This window comes from Neopelma chrysocephalum, unplaced genomic scaffold (assembly GCF_003984885.1).
Source record: "Neopelma chrysocephalum unplaced genomic scaffold, ASM398488v2 Primary Assembly neopelma1_44, whole genome shotgun sequence".
NCBI lineage: Eukaryota > Metazoa > Chordata > Aves > Passeriformes > Pipridae > Neopelma > Neopelma chrysocephalum.
The window spans coordinates 22211355-22239207 of NW_020897703.1; the positions used below are offsets into that span (position 1 = coordinate 22211355).

Here is a 27853-nt window from a genome sequence, read left to right on the forward strand (position 1 = left end):
TTTACACACACAGTCCCAGTAGTGTGGGGTTCAAATGCTTTTATGTTTCACTAATAGCTTGGCCTGACTGTCCCAGAAGTCAATAGAAAGGGTTTTTTGATTGCAACAAGCATTGGACCAAAAATGTTATTCAGATACAGAAATGTTTGTAAAGTTGGTAAGGAGGAGTAGAAGAACAATATTAATCATAAGGAAACTCCAAGGGAGAGTCTCTCTGAAATGCTTTTCTACAAAAATCATAGAATTGTTTAGATTGGAAAAGATGTCTTAAGATCATTGAGTCAAACTACTAACTCAGCACTGCCAAGACCACCATTAAACCATGTTCCTAAGTGCCACATCTGTACCTCTTTAAATACCTCCAAGGATGGTGACTCCACCACTTCATGAGCATCGTGACCACCCTGGCAATGAAGAAATTTTTCCTAACATCCAGTCTTAAACTTCCCTGGTGCAACTCGAGGGCATTTGCTCTCATCCAGTCACTTGTTACTTGGGAGAAGAGGCCAACCCCCACCTTGCTACAACCTCCTTTCAAGTAGTTTGTAGAGAGCAATTCCGTCACCCCTGAGCCTCCTTTTCTCCAGGCTAAACAACCCCAGCTCCCTCAGCCACTCCCCATAAGACTTGTGCTATAGATCCTTTATCAGTTTCATTGGCTACTGTAGTCTTTGGGCCAGTAGTGTCAAGAATTTACTGGAGATGGTTGTTCTTTCCACATAAAACTATCTTTCAGAAATCAGAGAAATCAGAGAACTGTCTCCCCTCAGGGGACATCCAAGGTGGGTTCAGAGGGTACATCCCTTCTAGCTGTAACTACAGAGGTTTCCAACAAAGGATGTAGGGAGGGTGAACCATCATCCACATGCTTCACTAAGGCTGGATTAATCTAAAGCTGGATTCTGGATGCAAAGTATTTTCCCTATGTAGGGAGTTTGGGCTTGAAGGAATTTGAAGAGCATTAGGTTTTGCCCTTGGCAATATTGAGTAGGAATCATTCTGCCTTCCTAACTGAGTTGTCTGTGCTTGCAGGGTGGTAACTGATGTGCTGGTAGTGAGATCAGGCTGTCCTGCCTGGGGCTGAGGTCTGGCTTTCCACCTCCAGGTCAGTTCCCATCCTCTCATCTTTGCTGTTTATAAAATGAGTTTCACAGGGAGAGCATGGAGGCTGAGATGTAGCAGAGAGATCCAAAACGTAACCTGACAGGTCAGTGCCATTCAGAGGGTTATAAATATTTCCTTGAGCCACTAGGTATTTCCAGATTTGGCATCCAGGTGCCCTGATGAATTACTTCTGTCCAAAGGTGGGCTTTAGGGACCTGCCTGCTTTGTGTCCTCCTTTGTGCTGTTCACTACAGTGCTCCTGCCCAGAATGCCAATGTTTTGGAGCAGTACCATCAGCCTCATTCCAGGGATACCCCGCCTGCAATGAATGCATTGATTCATAGCTTATTTTCAAAGCCAGAAGGAATTGGTATGCTGATCTGCTCTGACCTCGAGCATGCAGTGGGCACAGGAGTATTTATAGCTCTGTTTACAACATTCTGCTCTGTATACAAGTGAATAAGGACAAGTAAAGAGCAGGTTCCCTGTCCCAGTGTAGGTTTGACAGCCATTACAAGCTCAACTGCTTTATTAAGGTATTGCCCTCAGTAACTGGGAGAGCAGAACAGCCCTGCCGACTCCAGAGCTTGTGGGCAGAGTCACCCACACACAGCACTTGTGCATACATCTATGGCCTGACTGCAGCAGAGCAGAAATAAGCTCCAGGTGCAAGGACAGAGATCTAGGAAATCTTGGGCCTGTGTTTCTTAGTCTCCATGCTAAGCCTGTCTTGCATCTTCTCCTGAGGATCATCTGTCCTATGTTCTAACCATACTGAAGTAGCCCAAAAGATGCAAGAGGTCACTGGATAAGATGGTTGAAATGAGCCTAGGAATAATAAATTACTTGTAGGGAGGTTCTAGAGAACAGCAGGACAGAGCCACCACCAACTGCAGCTGCTACAGCTCTCCCAATATAATTTCTCAATGTGTGTTCCCTGATTTCTATTTGGAGTCACAGACTAAGACACAGAATGCTCCAGAGCACCCAGGTGCTGCATCTCAGATGGGGTGACGAACTGACCTGCCCAAAGCTCAAGCACTCCAAGAAGATCAGCTCCCTTCTGTGTTTGAAACTGAGATCATTAAAACTGAAACAATGCTAAAAGTTACATCGCTTTCCACTTGCCATGTCCTGTCTTCATGCTTTGCAGCAGTCCAGGCCATTTGTCTTTCTCCTGTGCTTTAATTCTGTTGTCTTAGCTCTTGATGCATGGTGTATGTCCAACCAGAAACCTGAGCAATAACCAGATATTAACTAGAGAAATTAGGTAGTTTTTCTTCCCGTTCACTCTCATATTTCTGCAGGTTAGTGCCACACAACTGCTTTTGGACTGTTGGTGCAAGAAGCCCTTGTAATTCTTTTTTCGGTAAAATGGAATTCACAGTATCTTTTCAAATATGATTTTCATAGCTAAATTTTGCTACAGTTCTGATTGACGTGTCCTGTCAGGTTCATATTCCCCCAAGAGCCTGCCTTTTTCATCAAACTGTGTTGGTGAGTGAACATGTAATTGACTAACATTGTACATCTCTCATATGAAAACCCTAAGAGGGAAAGTAATTGCCTTTTCACATGCACAAATGGTAAAATCTGCTGGAGCTAATGCTTTGGTAGTCAGGAGAAACAGTTATTAATATTTCTGCATGGAAGTTGCACAGTCACCAAGGCCCTCTTGCTCTTGGGCAAAGTACATGCAGTCATCTCTAATCTGTTCCATCTCTCCCAAGCAGCTCACCCAGCAGTGTGAACAAATTGCCTGGAAATGTCGTCATTGGGCTTCATCTGGCACTATCTCCCTTTTTGTCTCATCATTGATTTCCTCATCTCCTCTGCCTTAAAACTCACATCATACATTAATTTGTGGCTCTCCAGTACTGAAGCAGCTGCACTGTGCCTTCCCTGCTCAACACCAGCAGCTTTCAGCCTCTGAAGTGTCCTTCAACTGCTGCTCACATGAAGATCTCCTGAATGTGTCTCAAGTGGCCTCCCTGCCTGCTACATAACAGCATGTGCTCTGCCAGCTTTTGTTTCATCACAAGACAGCTTAGAACTGATCTGCTTTCGGAAATTGGGTAAGATTCGGTCTCCTTCCTACAATGACTCAGTGTGCTGGAGAAATGACTCCTGTCTTGTATGAGCAGCTACTGTGCAGCTGTCAGAGTTGTGCCAGTCTCTGCTAGCCACCAGCTGCCCTCTGGAGAGCCCCTTTGCCAGCAAAGAGCTGGGGCTACTCCGCGCTCTGGTCTTATGATTGCTAAATATAGAGCCCATTGATAAATAACATAAATGCATGAAGGGCACAAGAACCAACAGTTGTTGCAGTTAGCTAATACAGCCTTTTCCTCTGTTCTTTTGCCTGTGTCTCTGTGGCCTTTCAACATCACCCTTTGCATTTTGAGTAGATATCTCTGCACACCAGATTCATACTCAGTTCTCATTGCAAGAGTGACCAGGATCAGGCCTTCAGCATGTAATTCAGCCCAGAAAAATGATTCTGTAAGAAATAAAGTCTTGTCTGGCAACTGATGCTGTGGTCACTCTCTGCTTCCACCCATCAATGTTGTCTGGTCTGCTGCCATCGTTTAATAGCCCTATTTGCTGAGTTGAAGCCAGTTTGGGGAGCTAAGCCACAAACTTGCCTGCTGTAGGTTTGCACAGCTATTTCCAAGGCTCTAATCTGGCCAGCAGAAACTTAATTTCCTCGTGTTTTGTTAGGACTAATAAAGTCTCACCTTTCCTCAAAACTTGTAGACTGAGTGCATCTGACATGGAAATACGTGCAAGATGGTGAGACCTCAAATGTGAAGCCTGTACTCCTAAATTAATGGTGATCTTAATGGGAATAATTCCATTCAAGGGAAGTGTCAGATAAAATGAGTCTATTTCCCTAGGTAAGTGTGTTCTTTTATAAAGCTCTGCTGATCCTTGCCTTTCTAGAAACCAAATTGGCAGTCTCCTTGTTTCCCAGCCAAATTCCTCATCCTAGGCCTGGAATATGTCCTGAAAAATATTTCTAGAGAATCTCCTGTTATAAATAACCTGGAGGAGGGAAGTATTCTATGCATCCTTCCTAGAACAGAGAGCACTAGGCTGCAAAAGGGTATGAAGAAAGGGTTGATCTCTTGTACTAGAGGAGAAAAAATATCTTGATTTTGAAGCTGTTTGCAGTGTGTGCTCAAGATGAGTCACATGAAAGGCAAATTGAGATAAGAGAAAAGACTCCTGAAAGAAAACGACTGATGTTAATCTCTGTATCCCTGCTTACATGGTCTTTGCTGTAGAAATAAAAGCACTGAACTTCCCTGTAATGTCTCCTTCTTAAAATGTGCAGCACCACCAGTTCCCCTGAGCTTCCTCTCTGTGCCCTCACTGTATGTTCTCTATGCATAAAGCCTTTCAGGAGGTTTTTCCTTTGTGACCTGTTTATAGAGGGTGCTCATGGTCACCCTGTCCCAGCCCTCCTACCGCTGTTAGAGCTACACCATGTCCCATCTCTAGCCACACTGGCTCTGAAGTAGTCATATGTAACTTTTATCACGTTTCTGTAGTTGCATGTGAATATCACTAGATGTCCTCTACTGCTAAGTAGCTTTACCGTGGTTTGTGCCAAGCACCAGAGAAACTCAGTGAAATCAATCTCAGTTGTTAAAGATGTCTATTTTATAGCTTCGTTGTTCCTAGTCCGTAGATGCACAGCAATATTGCTCATCCATAGCTGGAAGCAGTAATCTGCTACCTCTGCCCAACTGTACTTACAGTGACAGCAAAGCTACTATATTGGTTTCTTTCAGATTTGGAGCCAACTGGCAGTGGTAAGAGCACCTCAACTTTTTCCTCTGCAGCTCACTGGAGACTGAACCATCAGACAGCGTTCAGGCTTTGGTCTCCTTGCGCTCTTCTCCAAATCCAACACAGCCTGTGGGGCTGTGCTCTAGCAAGATCTGACACAATGCAGAATGGTGCATACACCTCTGCAGGGCACAGCCAGGTAGAGCTCCCGTCTCTAGCACAGCCCAGCTGCCCTCCAGGCAGCGATGCCAGCAGCACCTTGGATTAGCTCATGAGACAACCACTGCATCCTCTCAAACCCCATCTCCATCTTCTAACTTCCCTGCAGGGACGTGGCACTGGCAGGAACTGCACAGACAAAAATCCTACCTCTTGCACTGTTCCTGCAGAGAAAACATTACTTTTTTTTGGTGCAAACAATCCCTGCCTTGCTGTAGTGCTGTGCAAGCCCTTGTGCTTGCAGCTACCTGCTGAAGACCTGGGGCAAAGGAAGCATCCCCAGCAGCCCAAAAGGCAGCTGGCAGCAAAACAAGCCAAGAGGCTCATGCTGCACTAACCCACTCAGCTTTAACATGGGATAATAAACAGCCACATTCATTTAGACCTAATAGTGAAATATTATGCTATATAAATAATGTGTCCTCTGATTTAGAGGGAGCTTGCCTGAAGTACAATGTGACCTGAGCGGTTCAGAGATTGTATGGTCACTTTAATCTATTCACTGAAGCTGAAACAGACTGGAAATGTCATGTGCTTAAATCTGTATGGGGGGAAAATGTTGGCTGAAATTTTAAGACACTCCTTTCTTTTAGCTTTGCGTTTGGTTCCACAGTTTGAAGCGTCGCCCATCCTGCACTCACATCCCCCCAGGGAGGGCTGGTAAAGGGGAAGTTCTTCATGCCTCTGCCTCTGCTGTCAAACTGAACGTGATGTTTTGTTTGAGGGCTCCTTGGGGTGACTCAGCAGGATACAAAAATGCACTTAAATAGGAGTTGTATTGTATAAGCGCTCAACCACAGCAGCAATTCCCCTTCAGCAATGTTGTTAATGAATACACACTACAAGAAATTTAATGCTGCTCCAGATACTGGCTGGAATTGAAAGAGGACTTTTTGGCTTTCCTCCTTACATAACTGTAGTATTTCTTATGAACAGGAAGGCTACTGAGAACTGACGAATAGCCTGGATACCTGATATACAGGAACCAGGCCATGGGCTTCTCCTCTCAAATGTTACAGACTTTGGTATGAAATGCATCAGAGATCTTCAGGTTTGGGGGTTTGAGTGTCTGAATATTGGGCTTGGTTTGCAAATGCAGTTATCTCCACAGAAGCAGAAATGTGCCTGCTCTGAAGGGCAATCTGTTTAAGATGCCCAAATACAAAGATGCTCAGATTTAAAGATCTAAACCTGAAATCTTTGGCCTACCAGTCCCAGGACTGATGTCCCCGCAGCAGTTAGTGACAACATTTCCACACTTCGAGGGTGTATAAATAACCTCTGCGCAGCTTTGCCAGTTCTGCCCTCACTGGTTGCAAGATGTGCTGATAGCAAAAACCAGATTCCTCATAGCCAGTCACCTCCATCACTGCACTGCCCTGGGAAATCCCCCTCCATCCCAATCTGCCCTGGCAAACTGAGGAGACTTTTGTACTAGAAGGAAAATTTGTAGCCAACAGAGAAGCAGAGTTTCACATCAAATTCCAGTGTAAATATCTGACTCTTGTTGACAAACATGTCTTACAGACCCAGCTGTTGATTTATGTGAACAAAACACCTCTATCCCACGCTTTGGTTGGGAAAGCCTGTGGGACTCCTCCTGGACATGTCTCCTGTGTTTCCCGATGGGGTGAGATCAGTGGAGAATATGGAGGGTCAGCAGTCATGGGGGCCACAGCCAGGTGTGCTATGGCAGCTTGCTGTGGGTCTGCTCCCTCTTCACCTCCTCCATGCCACTGGACCGATGAAGATTTTGAGGCAGGCACTTGTGTATCTTGTTTGTGAAATGGCAGTGTGCTCCTCTCTGCCTCTTACTTATGCGGGAAAGACAGCGTGGAGGTTGTCCTGTTTCATGCATGCTGCAGCGTGGGACCAGACTGCCTTGGGTAGTACCTTTTGGGGGAGCAGTGGAGTGTAGTAATGCTAATTTGGCACAGGAGGGGAGCTGGGGCTGTTTACTTGTGTTTAAGAACCATATCAAATGTACGTCTTCTTTGCACAGCAGCAGGGAGGCGGGCCCTGAACCAGGAAGGTAAATCAGCAGGTGCCTAAATGTAGCCCTCTGAGATGCTCTGGGCGCTTGACATGTCCCTGAGCACCCCACAGGGTTGTGCCCAAGATAATTCCATGGTAGGACATGGGCACAGCCAGCCTGGCCCATCCTTACTGCCATGGATTATTCCTACATAGGCATTGCCAGCCTTCTCTGTGAGGGCAACGTGTCAATGAGTGCATGCCCATGCAGGAGCAGGACTTTTGCTCTTCTCTGATGCAAGGTGTGAGGTGGCAAAGGAGCCCACAGGTGAGATGCGAAGTGATGCTTTGTTTCTGTCTCCCAGTGCCAGCCAAGAGCACGAAGGAGAAGTAGGAAAAGTAACCACTGCACACGTGTTCCCAGAATCCCATCTAGGATGAGCTCCGGTGTATTAAACGCAAATTCTGCTATTGCAATAAAAGTCGATGAGGTTTGGTGGGAGGGGGGAATGTGGTGGGAGTAGGGCTGGTGCGCGTATAGCAGCTGGTTCTCAAAGGCTCGGTGTGTGCTGTGCTCATGTGGCATGAACGGCTTTTGTATCATCCCGTGCCCTCCGGCTGCTGCCCCGTCCATCAGGCAGAGAACCGGCTGTTCACTCTCCTCCTCCTCCGCCTCCTCCTCCTCGTTTCCTGGCGGCGGCACAAACCCCCACGGCCCGGAGGGTCGCTCCGCTCCCCCTCAGCCACATCCCCGCGGGGCCGGGGGTGCCGGGCGGGGAGAGCCGGGCCGAGGACCGGCCCCAGCGGCTTAAGGTGCCGCGGCCGCTCCCGCCCCGCGGTTCCACCTTAACGCGGCGGCGGCGGCGGACGGGCCCATTGCCGCGCCGGGGGTCGGCGAGCCCGGGCCCCCGGGAGCCGCCCCGCCGCCCGCGCCCGCCGGAGAGCGGCACCGACACGGGTCCAAAGTGACAGACACGTCTTTGCCGCCGAGCCGCAGGTGATGGCGGGTCCCCGCACCGCCGCGAAAGCCCCTCCGGCGGCGCCCGGCCCGGCCCCCGGCGGCGGGGCCGGGCTATTTATAGCAGCCGCGGCGGCGATATAAGGGATGGCCGGCGCGGGCTGCGCTGCCGCGGCCGCCGGGGCGAGAGCGGGTGGGGGCCGGCCGCGCTGCCCGGCCGCGGGCGCCTCTCGGCGGGCAGGGGCGGGCGCTGAGGGCGCGTCCCGCAGCCCGGGTGAGCGGGCGGGGAGCGGGCTCGGTGCGGGGCTGTTCTGTTCTGTTCTGTGAGCGGCGCGAGGGGGACACGGCCAGGCGAACAATAACCCGCAGTTCGTTCCGCCCGTGCCCCGCGGGGTGCGGGACAGCGCCGCGGCACTCGCGGCGCTCCACGCGTGACAAGCCCGCGGGAGGGGCGGGACCGCCGTGACACCCGGCGGTGACCGCGGCGGGGCTTCCCCCTCGCCTCTTCTCCTCTCCTCTCCCCACAGCGATTCCTGTCGAAATGCGGCGCCCCGCGCTGGCATGAGCCCCGGGGCCGGGAAGAGCGCGCCCCGGGCACCGCCGCTTTCCCTGGGCAGGGCTCCGTGTCGCGAAGGAAGGGCTGTCGCCGGCCGTGGCCGCGGAGCCGCCGCTCGCAGCAGCGCCGGACGCGGGACGGACGGTACGGGGGCTCCGTGCGGCGGGTGGGCTGCGGGCCCCGGGGGGCTTCCCTTCCCTGCCGACCGCTGGGAAGAAAAGGGAGTGTATGGCGCAGTACTCGGAATGCTGTGGGGTCCGCGTCTTCTGGGTGTGCGCGCTGAGGAGAGGGGTCGCTCTGAGTTACGCTGTGTAATGGAAGGTCTTTGTAAGTTGAGGGTTTGTTAGGATTTGGCTTGTATCAGGGGTGTTCCCCCCCCGCCACGGATTCAGAGCTACGATAACGTTTTACTTTCCTACCCCGTGTGTGTTCTGATCTGATCTGGGTATGGCGAGGTTTCTTATCTTGCATTAAAACTGCTGTTGGACAACTGAGTACTTAGTGAAAGCTTCCATATTCACGTGTTTGAGTTGTTTGCTAGACTTTTAGAAGAAAGATAGAGATGCTATCTTCAATTACGAAGAAACAAGGAGAGAAGGAGGTACTGGTTTTTTTTCTGGTTTTACTTTACTTTTTACTCTCTGCTTTAAGAAAACAAACTGAACCACAGTTGAAGGACAAGGATTTTTCAGTTCTTGTGATTGGGATTGCTGGGGATTAGAAAGAAAACTTGTAGCTTTTTTGTTTATTTGTTTTAATCAACGGCTCAAGAGCCCTAGAAACAGTGTAGAAAGAACTGCTTCCTAGACAGAGAAACTAACATGCAGCCACGCTGGCTGCAAGCTGAGGAGCAAGTGTTAGACCTCGGGTGGACCAGTCTCAAGCATCCTGCATTTCGCTGCTCCAGTCAGCTTCCCTGTCGAGCTGATCACGTTAGGCAACAAATTGGGACTTCACACCGGCAGGTCGGGCTTGCTTTTGTTAAAGAGCAAAGCACACAGTGGAGTCCTAACCCCAGTGTGAGGCTTTTTCCCAGTACAGGGAACTGCAGCCCTTCAGCACTGTCAGCTGGCACTTTTCTACAGTAATGTTACAGAAATATGAAAATCTAAGCCACCAACTCCTCAGGTAGCTTAAGTCATCGAAGTTTGGAGTTTGGTTGCAGGCTTAAAGGGATGCTCTTGACTGGAAATGTTCTATGTATGTCTTATCTGGAAACTGTTGTTCATGCAATAGTTGGTACTAAGAAAAGCACACCAACTTTATGGTCATACCTGGCTATAGATCTGCTTTCTGAATTTTCACTGTGAAATTATCTGGTTAGCTCAGGCTCTTTCTGCATGAGAGAGATGCATTTCAAAGGCCTAAACCTGTCATTTTTCTTTACAAAAGGTTCTTTCTGTTGCCCTGAATTTGTAAAGAGCTTTGCAAGAACAGAGTCTATTAAATTAAGAAGGCTAGGAGAAAGATAAGAGAGAACAAGGGGTGTGGCAAGGAAATTATGAAGTAATAGCTTTAAAAAAACCATCTCTCTGTAGTATAGCCTTGGACTGCCTAAGAGAGGTAGAATCTCTATTTCAATATACTTGAGTCTGAAAATATAAAGCTGACAGCATCTCCTTAAAAGTAATAGTGTATATAGAAAAATAGGTGGGTTTCATATTATAGTTCTGCATCAATTTGTCTTTCTTTGATTTTGCTCCTCTATTCCAGGAGATATCCTGTATGATAGAGCACATAGCTCAGATTGCAGAGGGTCAAACACCCCACCAGCATGACTCCCAAACCAGAGCAGCTGCACCAGGGTCGGAGCTGGTCCAGCACCAGTTTTCAGAAATTATGTGAGAGGCAGTTCTACTTATTGTTTTTGGTGGGTGTTTCTGTAAACTGGAACTAAGAATTACAGAAACTAAACTTGCCTTCTTCATGGGGGGAGTTTTTTGTATGTGTTGCATTGGGTGTTTTTTTCTTGAACTGGGCCTGAGGCTAACCCTAAGGAGGAATAAAACTCTATCATCTGGTGGTTAGAGAGGACTTCCTTCCATCTCCCCACACATTTTTTTGGCACTGGCAGAGACATGGAATTTGGGGACTGGAAGGAGGAGGATGAGTCCTGTGTGTTGTCATTGGCAAAGTAGTACACGATGGCAGCGTAAGGGCAGGTGCATATAGGAAAAATGGATGTGATGATTCATTATTGTTGACATTATGCTGTGGTTTCTTCTGTGGGCTCTTCTTTAACTGCAAACAGAAGCAGTGTCCTGTACCTGAGACCTCCATGGCCCTTTAGCTCACACCATGTGCTCCTGGTGGTGTTGAGACCACTGGGGCAGAAACTCTGCTCCCTCCTGCTCTTAATTCTGGACAGCTCCTTGAGGAAAGCTGTTTGGCTTCATTCATTTCTGCCCTTTCATTTTCATCTTCCTTCTTTGGATGGGAAATATTTTTTGTGGCTGGATTCAAGCCAAGAATTTCTACCCGCAGCTGCCAACCCTGGCATCCCTACTGACCTGCTGGCTCCAGGTGAGTCAGTTCATTAGGATGAATCACTCTGCCCTATGAAAGTTTTAGGCTCCAGACTTCAGCTGGACCAGTCTTAATAATTTGGTTTTACCTGCTTTGGTTGTCACTGCTTCAACCACGCTGTCACTGCTGCTGGCTCCTCACTTCAGACTCGCTCAGCCTTTACAGCGGGGCCTCTGCTGGGGTGCAGTGCCCCTACACCTTGTGTAGCTGCTTTTGCTTCAGCGTTGTAACTTCTCCATGACTACTCATCCCCTTACCTCTCTTACCCGCAGAGGTGGAGGCAGGAGGGATTGCACCTCAGCCTGGGAATGTGCAGCCCTCAGTGCAGAGAGTACTTCAGACTCTGGAGGTGGAGAATATTAACATGATTCCACAGGAATGAAAAGGGGAGTGTTTTTGCATGGTAGTGGTGTTTGCATAAGCTTTTACTGTCATAAATAAGTAGATCAGGGTTGAGGGGACAGATTCTATATGAAAAACAGGGAATTAATTTTCAGGCTTCCAAGACAGGGCTGAGGAAAAGAAGTGGTGCTAAAAGATATGAATCTGGAAATGTCCCTTGAAAGTGACCTTTTAAAGATCAGTGATATTATTCTTGGTGTATAAGGCACTCAAGCTTAATGAAGGATTGGGAGGATTTGGTCCCAGTGAAAACAGAACGAGCGTGGGACTGTCAGATGGGAGGAATGTTAGCCCACTCCTTGGTGGAGTTGTTGCTTCTTTCTCCTGTTGTTGTTTACAGAGGTATTTGACAGAAGATACTTACTGGGGAGGGGAGAATAACCTTCCTCTTCTACTTCAATGTCGCTGGCTGTATTTTTCTCCACGGGGAAACCAAGTTCCAGCGCTCCAGTGGGTCATATCCTGAGTGTTTGTATCCAAAGTAAATCTAGAGCAAGTCCATCAACTTCAATAACATCTGCAATAAGCCACAACTGGCTCTTCCTGAACAGGGGAGAAATGAACAGCTGTTACTTCAGATGCTGATTTTTTTGGCATACTCATTCTTTTGAGATTTATAACTCTCTTATTCTCTGTTTGAGAATGTAGTGGAGCAATTGCTGATCCGTGCATGTGTCTATGTGAGCAAATGTCAATGGAGGAGTAATATGTATGGAAATCTTGCCTAGAGATATGGCAGGCCTGTTCTTAGATGATGAAATAACTGTACAAAAATATATCTCCTGAAATAATGATTGAGGGAAGAGGTAGGGGCAGGGGTGGGAGAAGTTAATATTTATAAGTAGTTTGCTGTACTTATACTACTTGTGGTACTTACTCTCCTGCAATTTTACTGCTTCAGACACTAGTTTTTCAGTAAGTGATGCTTAGTGCTGCTCAGGCATATGGGTTTCATCTGAGAGACCAGTCCAATTGCTGGAGCTAGCTGAAGAGATGGGAAACCTGCCCCCAAGTACCTTCTCTGTCACAGACTGGCCTGAGGTGGGTAGGCTAAGGTCAGTAACTCTTATAGATACCAATGAATCTGCCTCTCACTGAATCTACTTTTCTTCTTTCTAAAATGGGTTAGTAGAAGTTAGTTCTTTGTGGGGTGTGTTGGGAGCATAAATACAGCAAATGCTGAGGTACTTCAGAAAGCACTTAAGTATCTGGGACACGCTGGGATGGGATTCCCCTTCCTTCTTCTCTTCTGGCCAGAACTGACCAGCAGAAATGCTCAGTGCTTCTATAACCTTTTATTAACTTTTGGCTAAATTTCATTTGCCTCGGAATTTGTTTGCCATTGATAGGCTCAAGATTAAAATCTTGAACTACTTGCTTGTACTTTTGTCTTTTACTATAGAGCAGCTTAAAAAGTTGGTGACACTCCTTCACCCTTCTCCCAGGTAACATAATGCCTGTCCTGCCTTCTCTTTAAGAAGGTCTGCTTCTGGAAGGAATGCTGTACCAAATATATAACTTTATGTGGGGTGGTATAAATGGCTTATTGTATCTTCATCACTTCTCTTGACTGTATCTTCCTGGTTCTTGGTCTAGCCATGAATGTCACTGACAACTTCCTGGGGACTATTTTGTGTCTGAATGGTGACTTGTAAGGATTCAGGTGGTGGGCCAAACTGGTTTATGTAGTGAGTGGTGTTAGTCCACTGAAGACCAAACAGCTGCTTCAAGTTTCCATCACCTCCACTGAAAACAGGTACAACTGCATCAGCTTGCAACCAGTTTACAGTAAACCTACTCCTTGAGCTGTGGGCTAACCTGGTTAACTGTCTCCTGCAGTCAGGTCTGTTACTCTTGTATGTGAAAATAAGTCTTGGTGTGCTTTCTGACTTACAGTAGTGGAAATAAACCAAGAAGGTCTTTCATGTACAGGCTCTCTCACCGGCATATATTAGTAACGCTCATCAGCTTTTGACTGGAACTTTGATGGCATAATTACTCTAAAAGGGTAACATATTCAAAACTACCTGTGTGACTTTGGGAGTTAGATTCTTAAGAGTCTTAGTCATCATTTTAAACAAGAATCAGCTTTTTAAGCTACACATACTCCTGAAAGTTTTAAGAAAAGTCCTCTGTTTATCTTGTCTTTAAAAATGCCAGTTTCCAGAATGACAGTAGCAGCTCTGCCACTCAACTCATTTCAGATATTAAATAAGAATGTTGAAGAAACAATTAGAAAAATAGTGTGGTAAGTAGAGTCTCTTGGATAATCTTAATAGATAGGTCCAGGAGGTAAAAATGTACTTTTCAGTCATCTGACAGCAGGATGGATATGAGCATGCATTTTCAGCTATGTCTTTAGGACAGCTGAGAGGATGACTGATGTCTCAGCTATTGCTGTAGCAAAACATACATTTCTCCAGACGGGGTTTGGTGCACTGAATTCAAACAACTTGTGACTGGAACCGGGGCAAACATGGTTATCAGAAGAAACAGATAAACTAAGAAAACAGTCTTGCATGCTCCGTGTTTGTATACGTAAGGCTTCAATTTGCTGTTAATCCTAGGGTTCTTTTTGAGCAGTGATGGATTAGTCTTGATACTTGTGAAATTTTTAAAGCATTCCTGTAACACTTGTAATGCAAAACATATTTATTTTGCAACATACCTGTGAGATAGGGACCTGCGATTTATCACACTTGTACAGCTGGGGAACTGAAGTATTCACTAAAGCTAAACACAGCACACAGGATTGATCACACAGGAAAGCAGGACAGGCAGGAGGGTGCTAAAACAGGGTCTCAATTCCCATGGAAACCAACAAGCTCTGGTCCATGTTTTTCCCATCAGGTTCTTCCTTGGTGCTTCTGAGGCACCAAGGGGGCATTTGTTTGGCTACGCAATGTGGACTTAGGCTTTTCTAAGGAAGAAAGCTCAAGCCTGGTGATGGAAGGAGGAAGATGATGTAGGTCTGGAGGAAGATGAGGAATGGGGAGCATCTCCCAGCTAGAGATGTTGCCGCCACCCCCACTTCTTCAGTGAGTCTGACTTCCCCAATGCTGGCACAGGCTGCTTCCCAGCTAGTGAAACTATGTTCCTCTGGGCAAATCCCTGCTCTTCCTGTGCCCAGAGCCAGCTCTGCTCTTCTTAATAAAGTTGATATGAGTGGCTGGCCTGATGATGGAGCCTTCTGCCCAGCTCCACATCTGCTGTCACTTTGCTGTGTCTCTGTGCTGCCTGGGCTCCCAGAGGGAGGAGAGCCACCGCTACTCCATCTCTGCCTTGTGAGGGGCACCAGTGTTTTGGTTTGGGAGAAGTAAGCTGTTCAAAGCTGGCAAGAGGAATTTTGTGTTTTGGTTGCATGGTGAACAGTAACAATATGAGTTTTAGTGCTCAGAATGTATCCAAGTTTATAGGATGCTATATTTAAAAGGGAGAAAAAATGAGTCATGGGGAGCTATGCTAATGCTAAGTATTTATGTCTACCTCTTGTGAGGCTGAAGGCAGCGGGAGTTGAGCAACATGCTTGGGAAGTGTCTAGAGGATTTACGGATCAAAGTAAAGCCCAATGAAGTCAGCTGTAAGTCCTGCTGTGCCTTGCTGGAGGCCCATACCATCTACTGTGTGTTGGGTACAGTGAAATAGTCTTCTTGGAAAACTTGGGAGTGCTCAGTGCTGTTGAATTCCCTGGGCTTGGGCAGAAGCTTGACTACCTCCCAGTGGATACTGCGCTGCTGCTGGAAAGTCACACCTGGGTCACATCCAGGGGAGGGATGTCACTGCTCCTCTTGGGCCATGCCTGCAGCACTGCAGGAACGGGTACCTGCATCCTGAGTGGGAGCAGGCAGAGCCTGGGCATGTCTTACTTCTTGTGCTCCTCCACAAGAGCTACAGTCCCAAGGAGATGTAACATTGGGGTCTTCTGTGGCACAAGCTGATGGAGCTTTCCTTTCAGAGCCAGGGACACAGGCATGTCAGGGTTGAGATATTCACTTATGGCATGTCTTGACACTGATTCAGTTGGTGCTTGTTTTATTTAGAAGTTCCTTAATGAAATAGCAATCTATTTGAGAGTGCCAGTGAATTCAGCTTTCCAAGTGTCAGCATGGCTCAGTTCCTGTCACAGGTAGAGGAAGGACTGGGACTAGGATTTCACTGCTGGGTGAGCCAACAACAGAGTATGGAGATGGACTCTGTGAACAAACCCTGATAGCACCATGTGCCCAGAAAATGAAGATTTGGTAACAGCAAGGGGCTCTGCAGCTCCTGTTTTGTCCACTTATTGAAAGGAGGAGTTTTTGGAGTGAGCAGAAAATAATTATTAAAGTGAAATCTTCAGCTTTATTGGACTCTTTTTGGTTGTTTTCTTAGGATTTGGATTTTTTTAAGACTTGGTCATATCAGTATGAAAATGAGCGTGTTTAAGTTTCCTTCGATGTATTTTTCAGTGGTACACTACTGCAGCCTGTTCTGCTTTTCAGTGTAAGGGGTGCTCTGGTTGGTGGAAACAAATTCTTGCTCATCTTGCAAATGTAAGAGGGCTTGAATAGGGATCTGCTATTTGCGTTGCTGGAAGCACATAGCCTAATGGTGAGTCTGATAGACAACAGCTGGAACAAAGACCAACCCAGCTCAAGTTAACAGGATGTTAATGGACATTGGCTAGTGGGAATCTCATCTAGTTTTTTTACTTGAACTGGCCATCCCACTTAAAGAGATATGAAAACACCCCCTGTAGCATGTCTCCAGGCATGGGAACTCCAAAAAAAGCATTTAGAGGATGTGATACAAGCTCTTTGCCAGTTGGTTGTTGGGACACAGAATAACTCTGAAAGAGTATGAAATGACAAAAAGTAACAGGATGCAGATGGAATTTAATCTCTCGGACAGATCCAGACACTGTTATCGGGTCTGTCATCTGTACTTAGCATACCCAGATAGCTCATGAGTGGTCTGCATAGACAGCTGGCAATTTAGTAAAGATTGTGATCTTCAGAAAATATGTAGCTGATGTCTTGTGTAATACTTGGTATGGAAGTATTAATGCCACCAAAGTGCAACACTTGCCAAGTAGGACTTTGGAAGAAATTGTTCGGTACCGAGCGCTCAATCCCAGAAAGAATCATGAAGGATATTCACAGAGCTTGTGCTGTGTGGTGACGACCTGGGAAAGGGGAGATCACTGAAGGAATCCTTTTGTCTCAGTAGTTCTTGCTGCCGAGCTGCAATTGCAGACAGAGTCTGGTTTGGTGGCTGCTGGTGTTTCATGAGGACAAAAATCCCTAACTAACCTTGGAGCAGGAGGAGTCACACTCCAGTGCTCTGGGAAAAACCCTAAGCTGTTGTGAATTGTTTTTGTGAAACAACAGTGCAATGTCAAGTACTGCCATTGTAGCTCTCAAAGTAGTGTGTGATCTCAGTATTAAGGTACCTGCCTATGTCTGACATAGCTGTCCAAGGCAAGTATCGCCTATCCTGTGCACTTTACTTCCACCTGAAGAGACCTTGGTGGTAAAGGATCATGGCTCTGAATTTAAGTCCAAAGGTCATGATGAGCTGTAGCGATGAGGTGGACTTGAATGAGTGCTTGCAGCTCTTCCCTCAGAAAATATTTTGTAGCTCAAGGGCAGAGCACCTTGAGAGAGACTTCTCTGTTTCCTCCACATGCTGTGGATGCTTTCAGATCTAATCTGCAAACAGGTGAAATGACAGGCATGAGGAACTGAGAAGACCATTTGCTTTTCTTGAGGTTTGGACTGGTCTGAAGAGATACTGAATGTTCTGTTAAGATGCTCTGCTGAGCATCACTTCCTCTGCACATCCTGCAGAATGGCTCTACAAAGCACAAAGAGGCTGACAAGCTGCTGCATCACCTCAGTCCTGTGAACAGCAAGGGTTTTGTTACATGAGAAGATTTACCTGTGAAGTATTAAGTCTGTCTTGAGACCCCTGGTGGCCTAGTGGTTAGCGTGCAGGACTTTCACTGCTGCGACCACGGGTTCGATTCCCCGGTCTCCTGGCCTGATGGAGGTCGTTAGCCCTGTGTGGCCATCCATCTATGAGAAGGACACTCTAAACAAACCTACGTCCTGAGGACCTCACTGCCATTGTCCAAGCTTGCTTGGCCCCGGCAGATGAACCTTAGGATTAAAGGGTGGGCTCAGTTCAGCGCAGGCTGTGTCTCACCTAAAAAATCCATTGCGCAGGCTGGAAAGGTAAAAGACCTTTCCCCAAATCTTCGTTCGCGAAGATGGGCCATTATTTATATTAAGTCTGTCTTCAAAAGTTTGACTTGGACCAAATGACTGTGGAGCATGAAAAGACTTTCATGTTAATCAGCAAAGTTAGCGAAGAGAATATAATTCCTTATTCTTTTTGCAATGTAGAAATTCTGTTTAATTAAGCATCTGGGATTTGAATTAGTAAATAACGCAATAGTTTCAATCTACTTTTCTGTTGGGAAAGATCTCCAACAACCCCATTTTATTCCTTGGACTTTTGAATTACGAGTTTCAGAAACATTTCGAACCTCAGGAGGATGACTTACTGGATCCAGAAGGACAGAGAAATAGGACTCATATTTTAAGGTCTCCTGAGCACAGCAAGTCTCTCCCTGTTGTTTACATACCAATCTCACAAGAATATGGAAATAAATGCTAGGCTCTCAAAGCAAAGGAGAAAAATTGCATTTTTGGGCCTATCCTGCATCGAAGCATCTGTTTGGTTTTGTACAGCATGAAAATAAATCCTTTTGCTGCACAAAACACTGGGAGCAGTTGGATGGTTTGGAGGTCAGATTGCCTCCTCTGGTTTGGGGTAAAAGGGAATAGAACAAAATAACAGTAGTTGCAGTTCATGTGGGCTTGGAAAGACTTGTGAAGAGGTGGACTGGCCTAGCTGAGAGGTGGGAAGGGACAAAGACCTCTCAGCCATAGCAGTGAAGGACTGCTGAACTCTGGCAGTGAATGGAGGTGTCACCTTCAAGGCAGTGATGAAAGAGCTGACAAAGTGCCTGCCAGTGTCCATGGTTGGGGCAGAACTGCAGGGGGCCCTCATGGGCAGCAGGAGGTGAGGGACTTGCTGACAAAGCCTCTTGGCCTCAACAAACTCCTAAAACGTCTCCCAAACTCAGGAGCACTCCAGCTCCCCAAGGCCTCCTGACCCCAGGCTAACGTGTTCTGGCTCCTGTTTGGGACCAGTGCACTTCAAAAGCCTTGTTGATTGGAGGGGTGGGTGGACACTGTGGGTGGAACTGGTGACCCAAAATACCATTTCCCCTTCCTAGGGCTGGGCGTATACCAAACTTGTGTCTCTGTGTGGTAAAAGAATATGAACCAAAAGTGCTGAGAGATGCAGTGGTTAAATTGAAACATGCTGTGGCAGGATGAAAGTAATCTTGTCCCTTACCAGCCCTTAATGCTTTGGGGCTTTATTTTATTTTTTTTTCAAGTGGCTGTGATCCATGCTGTTTCTATCTGTGCTTTTAATAGAGATATTTTTATGTGCACAGACATGTCAAGATGCCATTGGGGTAAACCATCCCATGTTGTATTATAACTCACCAGGTCAAGATAAAGTAACAATATCTATAGTTATGTTTCAGTTAAAATTTTATGTTTGAAGTGTTGTTGAAGGTGATGAAGTGTAAGAGAAAGTCCCTTACGTGGAGCTCATGTCCCTTGTGGATAACTCAGTAGTACAAAGAAGGGCCAAATCCAAATTTCATGGTCTTTTTGTGAGTCTGGTATGTAATCTATGATGCAAATGAGAGATTTACCTGAATTGCCAAGACTAAGGCAAACATCCCTTGGCTTGGTGTTTAAAAAATAATGGCATGCAGAGGAATGACATGAGATCTACCCTAAGGTTAGAGAAACAGAATGCTGTATCTGGCTATTTTTAAGGAAAGACCTTGATGTCTTGACTCAGTTGCAACTTCGCAGCAGGATAGCTGTACTTCAGAGCTGTGTGGTGGATGGCAGTTAAAGTGGATCTTCCTGGGCTCTTATGGCAGAACCCAAACATTTCTTTGGAACTGCTCAGTTAAGGTCTGTAGGAGATTGAAACTCAGAAGAAGCTGAGCAAGGAAATGTGTTCAAACAGAAGAGCAGAGTAATTAAACCAGAGCAGTGCTCTGGAAGAGCTAATCAAGGACCAAGGATTCTCCTTTGAAGGGAGCTCTTCATTTAACTCAACAGTCTAGACTCAGAAACTTTGTCCAGTTACTTTGCTTTATTTGGTTCATGTGTAATCTTACCTCTGAAGCAACCCTTCCCATTGCCCAGGTAAAGCACAAGCCCTGTACTATTGTGGGAGCCAGTGCTCTGTACCAATCCAGGTACGACTGCAATGGACAGTTGCACTGTAGTACCACTCACAGCTAAAGAAAAATTAGTGTGTCCAGCCCGAGTAAATGATGAGCAGTGTGGTGATATCAGTGTTTAACTGGTGCTGTATCCTCTCGTCCCATCAAAGGTCCTTACCTTCCCCTTTGTGAAGACTGAGTGGTGTGTTCATTGTCTGCATTTCTCGGGCTAGGGAGGTCCTCAGAGGGTCAGCTGTAGCCCAGCACATCTCCTCATCCCTCCAGGATAGCATCCTCTGAGGGAGTTTTACTGAAGTGTCTGCAAATCTGTCAGTGCCAGCCTGATGATAAGACAGAAGGCATCGTCTTTGGCATGGGGCGCTGGGAGCCTGAGTACCTTGAAAGCTGACCTCTGAAATGGGTATAAGCACGTGTGGTGTGTTTCTCCCATGTGAATGCTCGATCCAGTTTATAGGGCAAAAGCAGAAGATGTTATTGTTTGGTATATGTGAAAGATGCTTTATGGGAGTGACAGCGGAGGGTGTGCCTCTCTCTTTTCCTTTAACTGGCAAGAGAGTCTGCTGTTGGTTTTTTTTTTCCTTTTTTTCCCCCCACCGAATGGTAATGTGAGTTTTGAGGGGGTTTATCTTTCCCTGGAGTTGAGTGAATTTCTGATGTGATTGCACAGAGGCAGTGGTTGTTGGAGCCCTGCTGTTGCCTCATTCATCGGAGGTGCTTCACTAGAGTGCAAAACACTTCTGAGGTATGATTTCCCATAGCATGCTAATCCAGTGAAGTGCTGTAGACTCACTTGCTGGCACTGTTTAAATCCATAATGCAGCACCACCTGCCAAACCACAGGGCATAATGGAAGTGTTAATGAATGTACATATATACCCTCCCACACGGCTGCAAGTTGAATGACTTAAAAAGTCGAGGCAGAGAGTTTAGACTGAGCATAGAAAGAACCAGGCTTAGGGTATCCTGGTGCAGGTCTGTGCTGAAACTGGAGGGTGAGGGGCAGCCACAGAGGTCTGAAGTTGGGTCAACTGACCTATAGGGTCCTTTCAAAGATGTGTTGATTTTTCAAGTGCTTCTCTATGGATTCATCCACTCATGACACCTGAGAAGAAACTTGGGCGTTCAACAGCAAAGTGCAGGTGCTGAGCAACACCAGCTGGGACCCCAATACCTCTTTTCTAAAGGAGTTTCCTTGTGGGATGCTTCTCTCCAGTGCTGGCAGAGTGAATGCATTTGAGAGGATGGAGGACTTGAGTCATGCAAGGGTAAACTCTGTTCCTCAAGGGTGGTTTGGCCAGTTGCCCACTGGTCTGAATGTCAAGGTATGTGTTTGCCACTGTAAGGCCTTGTCCAGGCTGGCAGAGAGCAGGGAGAGAACTGACAGCCAAGGAGTTTGCCAAAGAGAAGGGCTGAGAAGAGGCACCAGGGCTGGCCTGGCGTATGGCTGGGATGCTGGCAATGTATGTGCACCCTGTCCTCAGGCAGGTTCACTGGGATGCTGTGGCTTCACAAAACCATGCACACCACGTGTAGGGCAGAGGAGGGCACAGCCATCCCTCACCCTACTCTTCATCCCAGTACCCAGCCCCGAGTTCTGCCCACACTCCCCTTTGAGACAAGGTTGTTAGATTTGCCAAGTACAGAGTCAACTCCCCAGCATGCTGTACGTAAATAAGAGGCTTATGCTCTTGGCAAACACTGTAACGAGCCTGGGAAAAAATGACTGTTACAGGTCCTGGGCCAGTGATGAGATCTTGGAGTCTTCCAAGTGACAGAGTAATGACATGGACCTGGGAAATGCCTTGAATAGCCTTCCATGCAGTTCTTGGATTTAAATTAATTCAATTTTAAGTAAAATAAGCTTAGGAGAGGGCTGTTCCTTCATCTTCTGAAGTCCATGCTGGTGAAGCTATACTAAAGCTCCAGCATTACAGACTAGCATACTCTGTGTTCTTCTTTACCTGTAAATGAGTATTAGATGGGTTGTGGGGGGAACCAAGAGGGCTGTCCTCAACCCAGGAGCCTGGGAAAATTTACAGAGAGCCCTACAAGCCTGCCCTGTGACCCGGGGTGTAGAAGTGTTGCAGAAACATCAGTGTTGCTCCACAACTCACAGATCATTTCAGGGAACACTGCAATGCAAAGAGTGAACAGGCAATGTGTCTGGTTTTTCCATAGGATATGGACAATAACAATCTTTTTGCCTAGGAAGGACACAGTCATGAGTCAAGTTTTAGAGAAGATTTGCAGGTGGAGGACAGATTTTGGAAATGGCCTGGAGATCCCCATTCTCCTCACCTTCTTCCATCTGCTGCTGGGACTTGACAGGATTCACCCATTCCCTTGTGAAAATGCTCTTACCACAGAACTTCAGGGTCTTCGGCTCTTTGCAGCTGTCTAAGAGATGCAAAGTGTGTTTGCCAGGAGGGAAGGGAGTCTCTAAAAGGCCATTTATATCCTGAAGGACATCTGGTAGCAACACTGGAGATGTAAAAAGCATTAAATACCGAATTGAGCCTGACTGGAAGACAAACTTGGAGCCAAATACATTGATTGATTTGCGGGAGGGTGACTGGAATGAGATGGCCCTGTACCCTTTCTATCCATTAACCATCTCCAAAACATCCATAGGTGCCATGAAGTCTGTGCGTTGGCTCAGCCATGCCTGCCCTGTGCACAGACAGCACAGTGCCCATAAGATTGCAGTGCAGCAAGCCATCCAGGAGCTGGATGGAGGGGCGGCTGGACCCCTTGTTTTGGCAGAGGGAAGTGGGGCTGTGGTGAGCAAGGCAGGGTGGAGCCAAGAGGACAGTCCATGCTGGGCAGTTCTTGGTGCTACTTAGAATCCTCTCACAGCTCTGTGTTGGGGTGCATGAACTCAACGCCTGGACCACTTCCACCTGCCCAAAGTGAAGCTGGATGATGCTGGGAGGGCTGTTCTGGGAAGGCTGCACATCTGGCTATGCCATGCACGTCTGGCTGCATCACCAGTATCAGGGCTGCGTGCAGGTAGCAGAACATTTGGGCTGCACACAGAGCATTGCTGGAGCACTTGGTCTGTTGGTTCAGGAGCCTTACTGAGCCATGTAAGAGCAGTAAAATCACCTAGTGAATTTGGGGTCTTTTTATTGGCGTGTCAGCAGGCTGGGATGTGTAGGAGGGAAGCTGCCCATTTCCAGGGATTGTGTGAGCAGGAAGGGCAGCTATTGGAATTTGAAGCTGCTTCCTCCACTGTAAATTTGTTCTTGCTGTGTTATCTGTGGCTGGGCAGGGCAGGGGAACATCTTGGCTATCTGATTTTTTTCTACAGTATGTTTAGGTCAGCTTCATCGGTTCCATGATAACATAGGAGAGGCATTCCTGGCCTCACTAATGAAGAATTTGCAAGAGTAATACAGGAATCTGTCATCCCCTAATGTCTCCTGACAGCTTTGGAAATAAATGAGTAAGGAAAGGATGGTGGATTTAAACACATGAGAAGTGATGGAAGTAAAAGTAGCTGAGCTATCCACTATCTCGGGCCCCAGTTACTGTGCAAGGATATTCTCATTTTGTACCTTGGCAAAAGACTTGGATCAGCCTCCAGTGGACACCCCTAAACTGGCAACCATACAATTTTATTTGAGGTCTTAGAGATACAGGAATGGATCTTGCATAGCTACTTTCTGGTTGCATATCTGGATTCTCTTACAGAACTGCTATCGGCAGTGCTGTAACGACAAATGACCCAAATCTGACTGAAGTGTTGTTTTTAATAATGAAAAAAAATAATCTGGCTTCTGCATCTGACTGTTGGCTTGTCAGAGTGACAGGAATCTTCTTACGTGTTTTGAAAAGGGCACTACATCAACAAGAGAAACAGGCTGAAGATTAATGGAGTTGTTGTGGGAGGTGTAGGAGGAGCTGCTAGAGGCAAGCAGAGTTCGTTTTGGATTACATTTGTCAATAAGATTGACTCCTGCTGTGCTGCATTTACATACAGATGGGGACACTGACAAGCACGTGCTTCCAGGTAAAAATGAGTGAGTCCCCAAACCCAGCCTGGCCTTGGGAAAGCTGCTGCTCGGTGCTACAGCCAGGGCTCCTTCTTACATGACTTAGGGATTTGCAGTGGGGGGAGATGGGGACCGCCTACCACCTAAGCAATTTCCAGTGACGTGGCTTTTATTATTATTATTTGTTCAGGCTATAATTCTGCGTTTCCTGAAATAACCACCAAGTATTCATCAGGCAGCTACTGCCTTTAGCTGCCTTTTGTGTGAATCTCAAGTGCTTCATTACTCCCCCGGTGTGTTTGCTTTCTCTTACGGTAAATCTGAGCAGCATCTGTGTGATGGGGGAGGTGATGCAATTTTGGGTTGAAAAGGAGAAAAGGTCTGGCTGGCACAGGATGCCAGTGAGGAGCTTAGGGAACACAGCCCTTGGGATACAGCATCTTTTTGCCCAGAGGAGAATTCATGAGGCCACTTCCAGGACCCACAGCTACATCCCCCAAATTCAAAACTCAACTGATTGCAGCTCTTTATTGCTGGCTAGAGGATTTTATTTTTAAGCAACAGTTGGTTTATGGCTTTTTTCCCCCCTCCTTTTTAGTAGCAATCTGATAGTGCTTTGATCACTGCTCCAAAAGGAAATGCCTGTAATTTCCTGTGCAGGTCTTACCAGGTGCTGGGCTCCATCAGATCTCCTGGAAGCTGATGGGAGTTGAGAGCACTCTCACCTGTCAGGATCCTTCTTATTAGAAAACCTCAGAAAGTTGAAATTTCACGTGGGTTTTGAAAAACTTAATCCCACAACTACAAAGGGCACCAGACTCTGGCTCCCCACCTGACAGATCTCTTCCATGGAGACTTCCCACTGAAGACTGGCACAGAGTCCAGCTTTTGCTCAGTGTGTCCTTTTTAGGGCATTGACCAGGAAGGAAATCTGACAGACTGGAGGAAACCTGGCTAAGAGTTAATCATCTTTATTTAATAATAATTGTCAGTGGTACACCTACAAGTCCTTTGGATCTTGAAGGCTTGGGACACGGTCAATGCCTACTTGAGGGAGAAATTCCTGAAGTTCATTCAGTCCTGATCAGCATGACTCAAGGGAGGCAGCTGCCTTCTAAAAGGGCATGTCCTGGGTTTCAAGGATTCTCAGTAGCTCCCAGCCCAAGGGATTGCCTACAACACATTGGGCTGAACTATTTTGGTACCTGGCGAGCGTCTCTGGGTGTGTCATGGTGGTTGTGTGGCTGTAGCCAGCAGTCTGCAAGAGGAACAGAGAGGGAAGTGTTCAGATCATGCAGAGTTTCAGCCCTGGAGGCATTGCATGGAGCTGCTAATGCTTACAAAGTGCCGGGGTAAAAGGGTGTAATCGAGTGAGCTGTGGCTAGAGGAAGAGTTATTAATTGCAACTGTAGGTGGCTGATAGTCTTCCTCAGCCTCAGGTGAGGTTGGTGTCCTCAGGTATGCACAGCTCTGGCAGGGCATGTGTGAAGAGCCATGAACCAAAGCAAGCTGATGATAGGAAAATTCCCTTGGCCATGGGCTGATGGAACTGGTCAGCATACATACTTACGTATTAGTATGTGCTAAATCTCAGCCTATTGCTGAAGTGGACGTGGGCTCCCTGAAGTTGTCTGCTTTGGAGAGCTGCAGCAGAGGAGGAGGGAGCTGGTAGTTCCCACACAGACCCTGCTGTAGCTTTTTCTGGAGGTTTCATAACAGAATTAAGCAATTTGTGTTGCATGTTGCCATGGAGACCGTAAATTACTGTCGTACTGGGCTTCTCAGTCAGGGAGCCAGTGTCTTTAATTGCACTAACCTCCTCTGCAAATCCAGGCCTTGGTTCTGAGCTTGTTGACCTTCTGTAATGGCTTTGCCCTGGGAGTTCTTCCTCCAGGACAGCACAGCTGGAACCAGGGAGAGGGGTGCCAACACACAGAATATCAGCTAACTGGGGTCCATTTTATTATTGTCATATGTGGCCACAACTCTGCTCCGATGAACAGAAATTGCAGTGATTTACAGAAGCTGAGATCTGACCCGCTTGCATTCAGGGCAAGTTTTGCAAGGAGGATGGGGATTAGATATACTGCGTATATTTTGTGGGTACCTGTTTGGGCTTGGTGGTCCAGTCACAAACTAAGCTGAATTTGGGGGTTTTATGTTACTTGGCTGCTCCAAGGGGATAGCTCAGCCCTTCCACTCCATCCCCATGCCCAGACAGGTAAATGGGGTTTTATGCAGTTTATTCTGTCTCCATAAAAATATCATTTTTGCTGAGGAGGCTCAGCCTCAGTGATACTCTTGGATCAATGTTTCTCATTTTTCCTTGCCATCTACCCCAGAAGTAGCCACATTTCCAACTGTCTCAGAATTATGGGCTTGTGCTGTCAGGACACTGATCTTGCCAGTGCATATGAAGATGGTTGTATAAATCATCCTCCTTCCAGTGACTTACCCAGAGCCCTGATGGCATTTGTCAGCGTAGGGTATGGATCCTTCTCTTGGCTTCTTCAAAATAAACAACTATATAAATTGTAAGATGATTATCATCAGAGCTTATTAGCGTATTACCACATGCTGCTTTGTGTTCAGACAATAGATAAAAACATTTGTGTTTCGTTTTTCCCAGTCAGATCTACAGCAAACACGCTTATTCTTGCTCCCATCTGAGGAGGACTGTGTCAGTACTTTTGCCAAAAACACGTGAAAATCAGCCCAAGTCTTGTGCAGTTGCCTGTAGCGACATAACCAGCTGGCACAGAAGCTCTGTGCACCTTTGGGAGTGCTTAGTGTTTTCCAGGAGGTGATACATGTTGTTTTAAAGGTTTGATTCATTGGCTGGTTAAGATGATAATCTTGTCAAGGCATGAGTTGTCTTCTTGCCTTGCTTATCAGGGCAGGTGGAGGGGTAGAGGGACTGAAGTACTTGGCTTTCGGAGGGTTTTCGTTATGTAAGTCCATGATGGGAGCATGGGACTTGCTATCTCCATAGAAAGAGGAGGGTTTCCATGACTAGTAGAAGCAATCCTGCAGAAACATCTAGACTTGCTACCTTTTGACGCTCAATGGAAGTTTTCATCTATTCATGCTAGCATCACCTAAAATAGAGGGTTGTGCTCAACAAATCAGACTGCAATTCTTGACTTTTTTGTTTAATTTTTTTTTTTTTTAGTTCAGTTCTTGCTGTTCTCCCCAGGCTGCATAATACTCAGTCTGGTAGCTGAGACACACAGTATGACCAAACTTCTGGAAATGATGGGAAGCAAGTGCCCCGATTCAACCAATAAGTGTGGGGGCAGAGACACAGTTTGTACAATGGGCTAAACATTATCCCAGGACTTTGGGGAGCATTTCATGCAAGATAAAGCTTAAGGCTTCTTAGGAGCGGTTTAAAGGGGCTGGTACAAAACGTCGATGAAAATGTAATGCTTGTCTGCTGAGCAACAGCTTGTGGTTTTGTCATGAGGTCAAAAATCATGTACAAACGAAGTATGTTTTTCACATCCCCAGACTGTCCCCACCATGTCAGTAACAATCAGTCTTTCATACTGCCTGGGCAGAGGAGGATGGGGTGAAACCTTGGCCATGGGCAAAGCAAAAAATTGTCATCAAATGTTTTGGAAGGGGGGGACAGAGTTTTAGCCAGGGTCTGTGTCCCAAAGAGCCTGTGAGAATCATCTGACCCAAGCAGGATTATGCAGAAATAAAAGTTGGTCCTCCAACAAAAATGAGACATTTAGTTGAAATTCATAGGTTTTTCTGCAGCCAAGCCTGCTGCGTATTGATGTGTGGTCTTGTAAATATGAGAAAGTTTCTTACTCAAAAATAGGAGTAAGAAACTTTTCTTTGGGACTGTAGTGAGGAACTGCAGTAAGACTCAGTTTGAAACCTCAGCTGGTACTTGGCCTTCTTCTCCCCATCCAGCAGCTGTTGCCCCAAAGGTAGTTTAGAAACAAGCAGACTTGATCATGCTTCTTCTTGCTCTGAAAATGTTGGCTTGT

The 27853-nt window shown here is 46.7% G+C and overlaps 1 protein-coding gene across 1 annotated transcript in view; it reads left to right on the top strand.

Annotated features, from left to right (window-relative positions):
• Positions 1–8241: 8241 nt before the first annotated feature.
• The window catches only part of MRAS (muscle RAS oncogene homolog), a 39207-nt gene continuing 19595 nt past the window's right edge, over positions 8242–27853 (top strand). The window contains 4 exon segments of the mRNA XM_027678928.1: positions 8242–8321; positions 8575–8699; positions 8702–8747; positions 11045–11126. Of these exon segments, the coding sequence (XP_027534729.1) occupies positions 8609–8699; positions 8702–8747; positions 11045–11126 (219 nt within the window). The 5' untranslated portion in view covers positions 8242–8321; positions 8575–8608.